The sequence below is a fragment of the Alternaria viburni genome (genome assembly GCF_023758015.1).
Source record: "Alternaria viburni strain BMP 2772 chromosome Unknown scaffold_3, whole genome shotgun sequence".
Lineage (NCBI taxonomy): Eukaryota > Fungi > Ascomycota > Dothideomycetes > Pleosporales > Pleosporaceae > Alternaria > Alternaria viburni.
The window spans coordinates 416,153-431,457 of record NW_026055772.1 but is presented as its reverse complement, the minus strand read 5'-3'; the positions used below and the strand labels follow the sequence as shown (position 1 = coordinate 431,457).

Sequence of the window (15,305 nt, the reverse complement as noted above, 5' to 3'; positions counted from 1 at the left end):
GAGGCGATTCGTTCCTCAGTAGTTCTCGAGTACTGTTTCTATATTTTCAGCGTCATTCGTTCACTTTGTTGGGTTGCTAGCTTCATGACGGCCATCTGCGCGCTGTTTGTTTACCCAGTCGCGTCTACCTAAAGCCCCACCACATTCCGTCCTACATCTACACCTAGCGATACACTCGCGCATCATTGAGCAGATATTATACCATGGTCGCCACTGTCGAGGCAGATATGGACATCAACTACGAGATGAAGGATGTGAGTGAAAGACGGCTGGACCCTGTTCGGCTGCCATGTCTTAGACCTTCTACTAACCCTTTCAGCTCCAACATTCGCTGCGGAACGCGACGCTGGAACTCAGTCTCGAGCGGAGTAAGCATTCGGTCGAAGCGGTAGTCAAAGACGAGGAGATGCGGAAGTTGCGAGTCGCCCAGTGCCTCCTGCAAGACGAGAACAGCGACCTACACGAACAACTCGAGGATGAGCAGACGCGCTCCGACGGGCTAGAGGCATCACTCGAAGAGGCCCTTGCGCAGTTGGACGAGCAACGAGCAGAGGCAGAGGCAGCACAAAACACCATCCGCACCCAGGCGCGGGAAGTCGCGAATCTCAAGGTAAGCACGTCCGGCCTATCGATCATTGCGCTATTTGCTTACTACTCTTAGGCCGAACTCAAGGCTATGGAAAACGTCACATCCGACTCCAACAAGATACTTTCCGACAAACTCGCCCTCTCACGCGAAATCTCATCACTACGCCCCGAAGTCGAACACCTACGCGCCCAGGTCGAAGCAAACACCGGCCTGCTCTCCGAAAAGCTCGCATTGCAACGCCAGATGACCACGCTACAAGTCGAACTCGAGAACGAGAAGCGGACCTCCGCCCGTACCATCGCGAAACAGGGGAAGAAGATGGAGCAGGATGAAGACCTCCGCAACGAGTTGGAAGAGGTGCGCAATGAGCTCGCAACGGAGAAGAAGGACCGGATGAAGGCCGAGGCTGGGCTCACAAAGGCTGAAAAGGCCATGGAGAAGGTGCAGGCCGATTTGGAGTCGCAACAACAGGCCACCGAAAGTCTGCAGGCCAAGGTCGAGAGCCTGTCCAAGAAGGAGGCCAACAAGGCCAGCAAGCGCAGTGAGGCCCAAGATGCCGCGATTGAGCAACTCCGCGAGGAACTACAACAAGAAAAGGCCGCACGCCTACAAGCCGAGAAAGCCCACAAAGACACCGCCGCCCGCGATGCTGAGATCGAAGAGCTGCGACAGGAACTCGAACAAGAGAAGCGCGAGCGTCAGAAGGCGGAGAAGGCATCGAGGAAGGGTTCGCAACAGCCCGACGATCAAGCCGAAGCTGCAAGGAAAGAGCTGGAAGAAGAGAAGCGCGAGCGCAAGAAGCAAGAGAAGGAATACAAGCAGACCTTGGCCGAACTCCAGGGCAAAAACGCGGTTCTCGACGACAAGCTGAGCGCCTTCCGCGAGAAGCTGCGAACGACCAAGGAGAAGTTGAAGGAGAAGGAAGCCGAGCTTCAAAGGGTAGACCGGGCGCAGACCGCACCACCTGTTAAGAGCATCGCAGCTGCGTCTAGCAAGCCCGCAAAGACTGCTCGAAAGCGTATGGCCGCCACCGCTGAGCCAGAGACTATGCTGGGTACACCAGGAGACGGCTTCCCTGCGAAGAAGGCGAAGCGCGGCACTTCGGTCTCTGCCATGGGCGATACATCCACTTTCTCACTAACGCCATTCCTGAACAAAGCTAGCAATATAGCACTTGACAGTCCCATCGTTGAAGAAGAGGAGGAAGAAGCCGAGCAAGGCGAAGAAGAAGCTGCTGAAGAGCAAGCTACTCCGACAGCGCCTCCCAAGAAAGCCCTCAAGAAGACTGCCCAACCCAAGGTCAAGGCCCTCGCGCCATCAGCATCGAGCAAGGCAAACGCAAAGCCACGCAAGAAGAACGCTGCCCCAGTCCTCGAGATGGTCTCAGAGGAAGCATCTGAGCTCTCGCACAACACATCCGAGAACGCACCCGTATCCATCCCGACCAAAGACGACGATGGCCCATCCAAGAAGTCCAGCAAAGTCAAGCCCCGCAAGTCACTCATGTCCTTTGCCACATTCACCGAGGAACCCGCCGCAGAGAAGAAAAAGAAGCGCAAGCTCGGTGCTGGTGCCGGCAAGACACTCTTCGATTCTGAAGATGCCGAAGACGCTGCGCCCCTGAAGCCTGTGGGTCTCAGCAAAGGCCTATTTGCGGCGAGGGCCCTGAGTAAGAATGTGTTGGGTAAGCAGGGACAGGGACGCCCCATTTCGGGTGGATTCAACATGATGAGTGAGGAGGCGTTTACCTTCTCGCCGCTCAAGAAGGATCGAAGAGGGGCGAGTATTTTGAAGTAGAGGAGAGGGTTTGGGGGTTCTGAGGTGCTGTACAATACTCGTTCGGTGCATATTTGGCGTTTGGTATCAAGTATTGGCATTCATTAGACTTCAGGTTATATGCAATACATACATTACAGTTGCATCCTACAAGACAGGAGCAGTTCAAGATACGATATTCCATAAGTCTAGTTAAGGAATACATACAGAGTTCTGTAGGACGTCCAGCAGACTGAATTCCCGTGAAGACGTCCACGCTGCTACATTGCACTTTTTCGAACACTTGAGAGAGTGTCGTATGCAACACGCTAGAACCCAATATCTTGTTCTCGAACTAATGTTGGTCTGCAAGTAGGCCAAACGAATGGACCTGGGCGCTTAAGTACCTTGAAAGCCATGTGCGGCGCGGAAACAGGACCATAGCGCTGGGGCGTAGTAGGCGCACAGTATATATAGGCCGTACTAACTGTGCCTCTTCAAGGCGAGCATACAACACGACCCCAAAACAGACCAACATCAAGGTCTCCCCCTGAGTAAGCCGTTTCTCGATGGGTCCAATGGAGTTGGAGTAAGATTTCAAAGAAGGCATTGTCTTTGTAGTCGAGCGCCTGATTGGGCTGTGCATTATTCCCACACCACTCATCTCGAGATGAGGGATGAGGGAATTGATGCTCACCGGCGACCTGTAACGGAAATGCGCAAGGCAATACGGAAAATGCGCAGACACTTCGTGAGGGAATTACAACTCGCTCACGGCGCGCCGAAATCGCTCGTGAGCGATATCTGACCGGTGCGGACCGGAGTACGAACTCATGAATGCGAGGACATGCACTTCGTACACGGTGTAGATAGTACCGCCGTGGCGCACCCCTTGTCCAAATGGCTGCAAGACGACTTAGACGCTGAAGCCATCCAGAAGGCAGAAGAGACAGCTCACAGCTGTGCCGCAGAGAGTAATAGCCAGCACCAACACAAGTGCGATGCCTCACGATGTTTTCCCGCGCCAGCGCGCTTACAAGATCGGAAATAACTCGTCTACTGTCAAGCCAACTCACCAGCCTCCTCGGGCGTTGTTAGTCCCCTTTCAGATATGGCCTAACATCCGCAGCCGAGCCTTCGCCACGAAGCCCACCTACAGGGCTGAATCCGATGGCCGGGGCACTTGTTGCCCGATCCACGAGGCGCGTGATAATGCCGAGATGGCTGAATTGGTGTGCTTATCGAATGGCCAGATCGCTGACGTCGGACATGTTTGAGCACGCCCTCTGTATGGCCCGTTTGCATATATCGAGTGTGCCTTGAGCGTATTTGCACGTCACGAGTAGACCCGAAGGGTGTGCTCTGGGCTTGGTTCCCGACTTAGCCGAGTGCGGGAGGCCTTGGAGGTGCGTGGATGTTGTGCGACGCGAAGTCGATGGTTGCGTAGCAAACTGCTGAGGTGCGCGCTGGTATGAGTATAGGGAACCAAGGTCAATGTGTTTGTCGCGTCATCTCAAGGATCGTAGTGAGCCTTGTAGCAGGTAGTAATGGATGCGCATTCCACGCTGTCATCAAGAGTCCATTTGGTCGCATGCGATGGTAAGACAGGTGCGCACAGCCCCAAGAAGTGGCCACATACTAGCGTGACAAGGGCATGGGCACGAGCAGGGATCGAGCTAAGCTAGCTTCCCCGCTCAGAATGCATGGTGCTGTGAATGCAATTGCCTGGGTGCATATAAGCCAACGACACCCTGTTGTTGTCGAATAATGTCCCTCACGTATCCTTCTACCATCGCCGAGTCTACTCATTCTTCTTCCAGACCCATTCTTCACGATAACGATACCGTTAACAATCAACGTACTACCGCAACCATGAGCGACGTCAACGGAAAGGCACCTGTCAATGGTGGCACTCAGTCACCTCGCACTGCCGAGCCGGTTATCAAGGTTCAACCACCGCGTCGAGAGGATCTTCAGCCTAGCTATGCGAGGGTTATCCAGCCTGATGATGCTGATGCTGACACAAACGGCTGGTACGGTGGCATGGTATGTTTACCTTAAATCCATATCCCATGCGCCACTCTAACATCCATCTAGATCAACACCCTAGGAGGCTGCATCGGTACCCTCGGAGCCATCCCCTGCTGCATCGTCTGCCCCAACCCCTACAAGCCCGTCAACCAAGGAAACGTAGGTCTCGTCACAAAGTTCGGGCGCTTCGCCCGCGCCGTCGACCCCGGTCTCGTCTACGTAAACCCACTATCCGAGCAACTCGTCCAAGTCGACATCAAGATCCAGATCGTCGAAGTCCCCAAGCAGGTCTGCATGACCAAGGACAACGTCTCCCTTCAGTTGACATCAGTCATCTACTACCGCATCACCTCGCCCCACAAGGCCGCTTTCTCCATCTCCAACATCCGCCAGGCGCTTGTGGAGCGTACGCAGACGACGCTGAGGCATGTTGTTGGTGCGCGTGTGCTTCAGGATGTGATCGAGCGTCGCGAGGAGATTGCCCAGTCAATCCGTGAGATTATCGAGGAGACGGCGCTTGGATGGGGTGTTGAGGTTGAGTCGATGCTCGTCAAGGATATCATCTTCAGCCAGGATCTGCAGGATTCGCTCTCTATGGCTGCCCAGAGCAAGCGTACCGGAGAAGCCAAGGTCATTGCTGCGAGGGCTGAAGTTGAGGCTGCCAAGCTTATGCGTCAAGCCGCCGACATTCTCAGCAGCGCTCCAGCTATGCAAATCAGATACCTCGAGGCTATGCAAGCCATGGCAAAGTCCGCAAACTCCAAGGTCAGTCCATTCATACTCTATTCATCTAGACTTCCGCTAATTCCCGATTAGGTGATCTTTTTGCCGGCAAGTGAAACCCCTATACACGCTGTATCTAACACAAATGCTGACTTCTCTTAGGCTCAAAACCAGACTGTCCAGAGCGCGCTTGCTCAAGCCGACTCCGTCGGCGAAGGACCAAGCTCCCACGGCGCCAGCCCAATGGGCGTGCAGAGCTCGGCAGCTCAGGAATACGGCGGTAATAGCCACGGCTTCCAGAGCGCCATCAACTCGCATGTCATTGAGAACATGTAAAGAACTGGCTTAATGACAAGCTCCCATTCTTCTCTGTATTCATGTTGCTTTTTGGTTTCTTGGTTTGGTAAGCGATGATTACGGATGGATGGATACGACAAGGCAGATTGATGAGGGTTTGATGATGGACTTGGGCATTTTGGTTTCCGCGTTTCTTGATACCCTATTCCGGCAGCAGTATTATCGGTTCACTCGCTACTCGTTCTGATAGACACTTTTACGATAATGATAATGCCTGATTATATCCAACGAACTCGTCACCTTCATATGTGCCTTAGGTGGTGTCAGAATGCCGCATACGAGGAGGAATGGGAGGTTGAGTAAAAGACATGGCGTGCCTGGGAGATATACATGTCATCTGGCGAGGATGACAGTAGAGTATACAAACCAATGTACTCGTTACACTGGACTATCTCTCCATCTATCGGTCCCCCAAAAACTCACTGTCGTCATCAACCCTCCTGATGCCTTCCTCGATAGTCACCGCCAAACGACTGAAGCATGGCTCGCGCTGCGTGACCTCATCGGCGCCAACACAAAAACATGTTAGCGCCAGCTACCAAGCATATATAATCTCTGCCTTCTGACCTTTTCTCCTCTTCTCGACACCCTCAAATGCATGAGTGACTCTCCAAAAAGAGTTGTTCGTTCGTAAATGACTTTTGGAAAGTGAAGTGGTTGGCGATGACATGAACGTTTTGCGCCAAAAACAAGTTGGCTTGTGGCTATGTGGCGGACACGATGTAACTCTGGGTGACTCGAAACCAACACTCGAAAGCCATGTCGAGTCCAAAAGTGAAGTTTCATATGTTCATTCATCTACTTCAGCGTACTGTACCTCTCCTCGACTCTTTCCAAATCATCCGTTCACCAGGTTATGCCACCTTGTATACCCCAAAACGTCCAAGCTTACATGCCATGGTCGCTCACAAACGCACAATGCTTGGCTCCAAAACATGCTTTGATACAAAGGAAAATTTGAGATTTAAAAATGGAATAGTAATAACAGAAGCTCCAGCTCCCGCAAAATGATCAACAAGAATGGAGGGAAGAATAACAGGGTGTCTGACCAGAAACACGGACTTATGAAGGAAGAACACTCTTGTCGGTCGTTCCATTCCCGTTCCCTAGTATCGGCCGGGCCTCTTTCTGTTGTGGTTCGCCATATGCCCACTTCGTCGCTGCGTTGACAATGTTTGCGCATACTGGGTCGACGTGCTTGACCCATAATGCCGCAGTTCGGTATAGGATGTAGTAAAAGACCGCGATGGCGATAAGAATGTGCGTCGTCGATCCACGTTGAAGGTCCTGTTGCTCTCCCTTCTCGTTCCTTGGCGGGTTCATCGCGGAAGGTAGGTAGATCATCCAGGTAAGCACAGACTTGATGAAAGTGTTGTGCAGCAGGTATACAGGGAAACTGACACGACCGAGGAAATTAAAGACAGGCGACGTAAGGAGTTTGCGTGCGTTCCTCGAAAAGAAGATTCCCAGCAGGACAAACGCGGCTCCCAGGTGGTCCCAGTATCTTCGGATATCCGTCTTATCGGCGGTCAGGCTGTGCATGATGGTGGCCATCGTGTGCGACCAGCGTGTGTTCTGTGCCGAGTCTTGGGGAAATCCAGCCATGAACATGCCGCAAATTATCATGATGGCGGGGATGGGGGCGGGGAGGACGGAGGTGGCGGCATCCTTGTAGTGGTTGTGCAGCTCGGCTACGAACATGCCCGTGACGATGTTGAGACCCTTGATGGAGCCAACTGTGAGGTCTGCTCTAGTTAGCGATTGCGCAATTCGTTTGCTGGCCGGAACTGTACACACCTTTGCCAACTTGCCAGAAATACATGTACATGATGCCGTAGATGATGAACCGCGCTTTCGGTCGCACCAAAACCGTAGCAAGCATGGTTGTATAGACCATAAATGCGCCTTCCAAGAACATATGCAGTGTCCACTGTGTGCCATCGTACTCGTCCCAGCCGGTTGTCCATGTCTCTGTTTGCGCCCTGAACAGCGACTTGAAAGCCATCCACAGCGTAGGCTCCTGTCGGTGCCAACCCTGCCGTATCCACTGCGCATCGACGTGCTTCGTCATATGGTATGCGTTCGTATTCGCCATGAACCAGGTAACGATGGTCGCCGCCATGGTGGGGAGAATCAGCCTTCCTGAGCGCGCGAGCGCACTTCGTGCAATGCCGTGGAAGGCAGCATCGTGATTTCCCTGGCGCGACTTGCTAATCGGCCCAATCGAATTGACGTATCCAGTTACGAGGAAGAAGAGGGCTACGGCGCTACGACCTCCGACGGCGAGGCGGAAGAAGGGGAGTTGGAAGAGGTGCGGCGCGGATTTTGCGTCTGCGGCGGGCTGGTGTAGCCATGGTACAAACGCAGTACATAGGTGACCGCATACGACCATAAAGGATGCTATGCCTCGGAGGCCCTATAGCACACTGTTAGCCCCAGTTACACGACTGTGCTTGTGACGGCGGGTACGACTTACATCTATCCAGTTGGCGTCGCGAGGAGGCATGGTGAGAGAATGTAGCGTGCAAAGCCAAAAGAAAGTCTACTATTCAAGGAAGGTGAGGATTTAAGAACTATAGTATGTGCTCAGGCGCATTGCCGTGGCTTCGAGACTTGCTGATGCGTGCCCAGGTGGCTTGGAAGTTCCGCTGGTGCCGAATTCCGGGTACCAAGAAGGCGAAGAACAACGGCGCTCGTAATGATGGAATCGCTGCAGCAAAGCTCAAAACGGACGGCAAAGAGGGGAGCAGAGGTCAAAAGGAAGTGTGAGTGTAAACCAGCGGTTTGGCCTTGAGAAGCCAATGCACCCTGGCCCTACCGGTGGGGGCTACATCTTTTCAGGAACGCGCACCCTGCAGTAGACGCGGCTCACTGGGCAGATGCTGGACAGTTGGATAATGCCAAGAGAGGCTATCGGGAAGGTCACTTTAGCACTCTCCTTTGGCACGCCATCAGTGGTTTGCGGGCGCGGCAAAAACCCCAGGTAATGCTTGAAATTGATGGCAAGACTCTACCACAGATCACCCCTGAGCCGCAATGAGGTTGGTGCTCATGTCGCGTGCCCGGGCAGATGAAGCATGGAGCATGAAGATGGAGGGAAACGGCATCCCGCGCTAACAAGCTGCATCTGTGGCCTTTACAACTCCATCGCGTAGCGCTCTCCTGACGATGGTCCCTATATCTGGAACTCTCCGCTGGCGGATGTAACACAGCCATTGCAGCTGCACTTAGCCATGATCGTCCGGAACCGTTCCTTACTACAAGACCAAATTTAACGCATGTTACGAACCACGAGAGCACCACGAAGAGCTCCGCAGACCAACTACCCGCGTATCCGGATCACGATAGCGGTACCACTGCTCATCGGCGCATGGAGGCGTAAGCTAGTGCGACGCCTCGTAGAATCAAGCACACGGAAGAACGTTTCGTTGTCTTGGCGGGCTGACGTGGAGGGCCGCTTTAACCGAGACTGCAACCCCTGAGCCAAGTTAGGGGTCGCTGCAACGCATCGTCATTTGCCAGAGCGTCCGTCTCCGATAGAGTGCCGTTTCAAATCCGAGCGGTAACAACGTCTTGCGTGTCTTGACAATCGCGCGGTAAACCTGCCAAGGCCTCACCGCGCATGCAGCTGCGTATACAGAAAGAACACGTCTTGTTACCCAGATGAATCTCTCACTGTGTTCGCGCCCTTCTCGCGATAATCCGATTGCATTCTCGTAAGATTGCAGGGCTACTTGGAAGAACGTATTTCCACTGTCACGATAAGTCAACTAATCATGAGTCAAAATTCGAGATACGCCTTCGACGCCTCTGTCATTGCACTCCACCCGCCTTGCCCATCGTGGCGTGTGGCAACTGCTCGAAGCCGCCGCCGAGGACCGCAGGCAGTGTGCTTGCCGTACCTGGCGCTATCCTCGCCCACGATACCCCAATCGAGAAGCCGGACGCGTGCTCAGGAGCGATGACATTGTCATTGGCCTGACACAAGCTGGTTAGCAAATATCGGCATGCATGGCTGTTTTGCCGGATCGAAGAGCCTTACATCAACAAGCAACCAATGTAGCTTCTCCTGCAGATACGTTCCAACAACATTCTCATCCATACTGCGCAGTTCTCCCGTTCGCATCCGGTCTTCCAGGGCTACCGTCAATGCAACTACGCCTTTCGTCTGCATCTCGGTCTTCGCCTGGCCAACCGCGTTCTGGAAACCTGCATATCCAACGAACCCAGGCTCTGAAATCCATGCCTGAGTATTCGCAGGTCCGGTGTTGATGTTCATATCTGCGTCCAAGAAAACGAGGACCTTGGAAACACCTCCAGGCCCCATATGTTGTGCGCGTATGACGGCGGAGTACTGGTACCGCACATCGCTGCTCTGCGGACCGACGACATGCTGTTCAGCGCGTGCGGTCTCCCACGAGAACCGTGACGTTGCATTCACCCCGTACAGTGCGTTCACTCTACCAACCAGAGTGTCGGTTGCGGAGAGCCCGAGGAACTCAGGATACGTGGAGCCGAAGATTGTGTGGTCGCGAACAGAGGCTGAGGTCCAAAAGTCGCCTGCTGTATTGCGATGAAATGGATAAAGAGCTGTCGACGTCAACGTCATTAAATATCGAGTAAGCGGTCCGGGATGCACTCACGTGTATTTTCGTCCGCTTCTGAGTACGGTGCAGTCGCGAATGTCGGCCAAGGGTTGACGTGGCTCTCGACGAAGCTATCCGGATGAAGGTCTTGCCAGATGGCAAGCAATCGGTCGACGTTGCTGCAATAGTCAATACTCCACTAGAGTAGGTTGCGCGGTACTTACGTATGAAGCAGCCAGAAGATGGGATCAAATGCAGAGTACGCCGCATCGTACATATGACCTCCACGGCCAATGGCATTATGCAAAGTATCATGCACAGACTCCAGACTATTCGGGATGGCGCCCTGAGCATCCGTTTCCGCCATGCTGTTACTGACGTCGAGATAATTTGCTTGCATGCCCAGCATCTGGTAAGTCTGCTGCATGAGGTTCACCCGATTGCTGTCCAGAGACTCCGCTACAAGGTCGTTCTGGGATTTCGCACTTACGGCCATACTAGCCGGGTGTCTCTTTGTCGAATTCCAGAGTATCCACGGTACACTCTTGAAGTCGTCAACTGGCAAAGGATGGAAATAGTAAGCGTACAGCGGATTTGGAACAGACATCGTGGTCGTCGACTCCCCACTTGGAACTTCAATCTCGACCGTCTCCTGTTGTACGATCGCGGGGAAGGAGCTCGTGTCCTTGGGCGGTACGGCAACGGCGTCCCAATACGGCATTCGGAAGGTGCTTAGGGCATTGTACATTCTCTCCCTCGCTTCTCCCACCGGAAACTCCGAGATTGCTTGTTGAGCATTGGAGTAGAGCAGTTCCTTTTCAGAGTCAGTGGACCGGATAATTCGCAAGTCCCCTTCCATACTTCTATGAGGCCTAGATAAGGTCTGTGCCAGGTGGGAAACAGGTTGCTGCCATGAGCACAGTAACCGTTGCTTCCGTTCGGATGTTTGCCAACGTCATCCCATGGTATGTAAGGCCGGCCGTGTATACCTGGTGTCGATTAGTGTGTCGCTATCTGGTTACATGTTGCATATGACAGTGACAGAGCTTACCTGCGATCTGATAGTAAGAAAACTTGTCGTATTGACCTATACTCTGCAGCCGCTGCAGTCCTAGCAGATAGACGTTCAATTGATCTTTGTTCCGCTCCAACTCCCGTATTTCTAATCGAGGATGTATGGTATCGATGCCCAGTCCGCGGACGCCAAGGATAGGGTGTATCGAGTTCGTTTGTCGGGTTGTTTCACTCTTCCGTGGTACGGCGGTCGAGTTGGCTGGGGCATTAAACATGAAAACGCAAATAAAAAACCAGAGCGCTCTGGCGAGCATCCTGAAAGCCACCAAATATTGGCTAACGCAAGAAGCAAAGTGAGTTGTCGAAAGCGCGGACACTCTTGCCAGAGAACAGCATCAAGTTCTGAGGAATATGAGACGAGCAAAAGACGGGCTTCCGGAAATGGCACAATGAAAACAATTGTGAGCTGATTCTACATTGACAGTATGACTGTTGTACACGCTGCTCATCTGCTTATTCTTTATCGTGCATATGTAGCTAAGCGCGATATGCTTACACTGGTGATCAAGCCTGTGTAGTACTCGACGCGTAAGGACAGAGTCGTGGCGAAACGGCCGATTGGTATATCCTCAAGAAGCACACAAAATGCTAAACATAGTATGTAATCTCGTGGATTGGATACTAATACAGGGCAGTTTATAATAACACAAGCTCGGTGTGGGAATAAGAAGGCACCGCATTGATGTATCAGAATATTGGGCGTTCACTCATCTTGTTCATTGTAGACGGCATATATGGCAAGCGGCTTCGCGATTAGAATCTCTGCAACATGCTCGCAAATGAATAGCCAAACCAGACCTATCCACCTAGTCTGTTAATGCGGCGTTAGATGGCTGCGGGTTAGCTGTACACCACGCTAGTCGTAATTTCAACACCGCCATGTTGCGACACATTGCTGACGACACAGACCACATTGGCCAAACACAACGTTGCACCTTCCTATTCAAGTTTCGGTGTGGCTTCAGCCATGAACTGAGTTGCAAATTTAGCAAGAGAATATCGCCTCTAAAATTGTGTATATGAAAACTTTCAGGCTGATGGTAAGCCATGGATATGCAAAGAGACGCCGTCGACTCCAAGTCATACAAAACGTAATAGTACAGCCACTAGAATAGTACTCAACACACCAGGACACCGGCTAGTCCAGCTTCAAATCCATATTCGCGTACGCATACTATGCGTGGTCACCCTCACCAGTCTCGTCGTGATGCATTTCAGTCCCGTGAAAAGCATCGCCGAACGCCGAATCATCGACAAGGTCCAAGCCCAGGTTGTCATCGTGTCCATAGTCGGCCAGAGCGTCTCCAGCACTATCAATGTTGTCGAAGCTTCCAAAGTCGGCGGTGTCGAACATGCTGCCTGCATCAGCGTCGATGTTGGATTGAGGCATCCCGCCAACATTGTTCGGGCGCTGGTTGTTGCTCATGTTTGGCTGCTGGACACCGCCGGTCGGCTGTTGTGCATTGCCTGACTGGTCGTTCATCGTCCAGTCATCAGTCTTGTCTCCTGCACCCGCCATGCCGGACATTTCTACATCAAGATCCAAAAGATCGGCTCCTACATCAAGGCTTGTATCCTGTTGATCGAATGCCGACGACTGGTTCATGTTGCCGTGTGGTACATTGGGTGTACCGGTGGCGGACTGCGATTGACTCGGTGGTTGCGATAGTCTAGGCAAGGACATGTTGCCGATAGGTGTGCCAGAAAGTGATCCCGACCCATATTGATCCAAGAGGTTCGCGGCAGAGTTATCTTCCATTGAGCCCTGGTTGTTCATGCCATTCGATGTGCCGTTCGCTTGCTGTTGGGCTCCGTTCCCGTTCATCTGCGCTTTTGGAGGGGAGGGCTGTTGTACTTCAATAAAACCACCCTTGTCTACACAGACAACCGCCTTCTTCTCATCAAACTTAACACCCAGCGACTTTTCCAAATCTTGTACAACTCCTTCGACCGGGTTTGCGTCATCACCGTCGCTCTCGGTGGAGCGAGATAGATCTCGTAGTCGGCGTTCGGCTTTGATGTAGGTCCTGGTGCGCTTCAACTGTGCCACCTTCTTCGCGTGCTCGGCCTTCATCTTGTCAATCTCAGCCTGCTCGTTCTTCGTGTACTCTGCTACACGCTTCTCGAAGTCCTTGAGTTGGTCTGCGTCCAGCTTGTAGTAGTTTTTGATCTGGTAGTTGTCCTTTCCTGGCTCCACATTCTCAGCTCCTGGGACGTCCAAGATACCAGCAGTAAGCGGAGCAAGCTCGCCCATGAGGCCTAGGCCTAGATCAATCGGCGCGATCTTTCCAACAGCGTACGGTGACGAGAAGATCTCCTCCATCCACTCGTGATGTTGCTTGTAACGCGACAAGCTAATCTCGCGCGGAGTGAGGAAATCGAAAGCATCTTGTGTCGCGTTCTCCTCCTCTTCGAGAGTGTTGTCCGGCGCTAGCACGCCTGCAGCGGGTTGACGGGGTTGAGGTTGTGTCGGCAAGCGCTGGCGTTTGGCTGGCGGAGGTTGTGCAGGATATTGCCTGCCTGGGTACATGGGGTTGTAGCCCTGTGGCTGAGGGCCCCTCATCGCCTGATGTCCAAACTCGACTTTTGGCCAATTTGCCTGGTCGACCAGCATGAATTCCTTGCGCATCAACGGTCCAGCTTGCTGTAGTTGAGCGCGCATCTGGAACTGAGCCTGGACCTCTCGTGGGACGGGTATTTGGGCGGCGGGCATTCTGCTTTGTGGATCTGCGGGCTTGTAGTGCACAAGCCAGAGATTGGGATCGATGTTTCCAGGGCCTGCGGCGATTCGATAGCGATGGCGCGCGTGCACGGCATATGGTTCGCCGGGGTAGTGGTAGCCACTGTTGTGGACAAGGACTTGAAGAGTCTATATGGTGTTAGGCATTGCGCGCAAATGACGCCTTGGTATACATACGTATCCGCGCACGTTCATATCGTATGCGGTCTCAGCATCAGCCCAAACCATGCCGTCCGAGGCGAACATGGTGCCCATGCGCGGGGGCTGCCATGTGAGGATGACAGTGCCATCTTGGGGAGGGGCTGCAAGGTAGGTCCACGCGACGGGGGACGTGTCGCGCACGATTTGGGGGCCTTTGATGAGGTACTCGAGGGCTTGCGGAGCTTGGAGGCCCGGGAGAGTAGGGAAGCGGTACGAGGATATCAGGTGCACATGGGGCAGGAGGTGATTCGGCACCTGCGCACTCGGGTCGGGGGCATGGTAGGCTTGGTTCATGCCGTACATGATGGCGGAGATGATGCGACGGGATTGCCGCGTCGGTCGGGTGGGTTTGGGTGGTGATGCAGCGGGCGCGAAAGCTGGGGTTGGTTGATGTCTGGAATCTTTGGCGCGTTGGGACCGCGCGACTGCCAAGATGTCGTCGTAAGCGGTTAGCGCGGTACTCGGCTGCTACCTAGGTACGAACACATGTTCAACTGCAATCACGACCACGGTGTACACAAAGGTGCTACTGTTCTGTATGTTATTGAAAGGTTTATGGCGTATAGTTCCAGCGGGGACTTGCTCCGTACGCACTAGACAGCTTCATTGAGGATGTTCACCTTTGCAGCCGCCGCGAGCACATGAAAGATCCCATCTCGACCTTCCTGTATCATCGGAGCGCTGAAGTCAGCTTCGACCACTATGTCTATCGTCTTCTATTAGAAGTATTTTTGCACAACGCTCCGGTCTTGACCTTTACCTAGGTACTCATTCTGCACAGTTTTGGAAGGGTATTTCGAAGGTTCAATACCAACACTAAAATCAACTAACTATCTGGCATTAATGATACGTCGCTATGAATTACGCAGCGCCATGATGTGGTCATATAGAGCAAAACTGGATGCAAGGAGGGTAGGAAGGCCTTCTCTTGCGATGGCGTTGTATCTTTCACCTTCAACCTACCAATATCTGGACGTTGAACCTCTGCAATGAGCCTACCTACAACCAAATGTGACGTATCCGAGGATTACCCTGAGCTTTTCTTGTGCGTGAGTAATTGTACAAGTCTTTAGCAAAGGGATAAGAAACTGCCCCATAAGTGATGACGAGAACGAGTGAAATATTCGCGTGAATTATGTATCCCAATGAAAGATGCAGCTTTGACTGGCGGCATAATTCGCGAGTCAGCCCCACAAACTTGCATGGTGTTTTCGGCGAGAACGGCTAAGTCGATTGAGTGGGGGTAAAA

At 52.9% G+C, this 15,305-nt stretch overlaps 5 protein-coding genes across 5 annotated transcripts; 2 read left to right on the top strand and 3 right to left on the bottom strand.

Moving 5' to 3' along the window:
- Positions 1–203: 203 nt before the first annotated feature.
- On the top strand, positions 204–2,386 carry J4E79_001776 (uncharacterized protein; the record flags this gene model as incomplete). Its single annotated transcript, XM_049350681.1, has 3 exons — positions 204–254; positions 320–610; positions 662–2,386. The coding sequence occupies 3 exons, from the start codon at positions 204–206 to the stop codon at positions 2,384–2,386; spliced, it is 2,067 nt and encodes a 688-aa protein (XP_049214520.1).
- A 1,830-nt stretch (positions 2,387–4,216) lies between these two features.
- On the top strand, positions 4,217–5,434 carry J4E79_001775 (uncharacterized protein; the record flags this gene model as incomplete). The annotated part of the gene is made up of 4 exons (XM_049350680.1): positions 4,217–4,390; positions 4,442–5,140; positions 5,192–5,206; positions 5,261–5,434. 4 exons carry the CDS (start codon positions 4,217–4,219, stop codon positions 5,432–5,434), a joined length of 1,062 nt encoding a protein of 353 aa, XP_049214519.1.
- Positions 5,435–6,517: 1,083 nt separating this feature from the next.
- Positions 6,518–7,961, bottom strand: J4E79_001774 (uncharacterized protein; the record flags this gene model as incomplete). Its single annotated transcript, XM_049350679.1, has 3 exons — positions 6,518–7,200; positions 7,253–7,871; positions 7,932–7,961. 3 exons carry the CDS (start codon positions 7,959–7,961, stop codon positions 6,518–6,520), a joined length of 1,332 nt encoding a protein of 443 aa, XP_049214518.1.
- A 1,307-nt stretch (positions 7,962–9,268) lies between these two features.
- Positions 9,269–10,900, bottom strand: J4E79_001773 (uncharacterized protein; the record flags this gene model as incomplete). Its single annotated transcript, XM_049350678.1, has 4 exons — positions 9,269–9,433; positions 9,498–10,018; positions 10,099–10,220; positions 10,266–10,900. 4 exons carry the CDS (start codon positions 10,898–10,900, stop codon positions 9,269–9,271), a joined length of 1,443 nt encoding a protein of 480 aa, XP_049214517.1.
- Positions 10,901–12,289: 1,389 nt separating this feature from the next.
- J4E79_001772 (uncharacterized protein) lies at positions 12,290–14,359 on the bottom strand (the record flags this gene model as incomplete). Its single annotated transcript, XM_049350677.1, has 2 exons — positions 12,290–13,984; positions 14,033–14,359. 2 exons carry the CDS (start codon positions 14,357–14,359, stop codon positions 12,290–12,292), a joined length of 2,022 nt encoding a protein of 673 aa, XP_049214516.1.
- Positions 14,360–15,305: the final 946 nt, after the last annotated feature.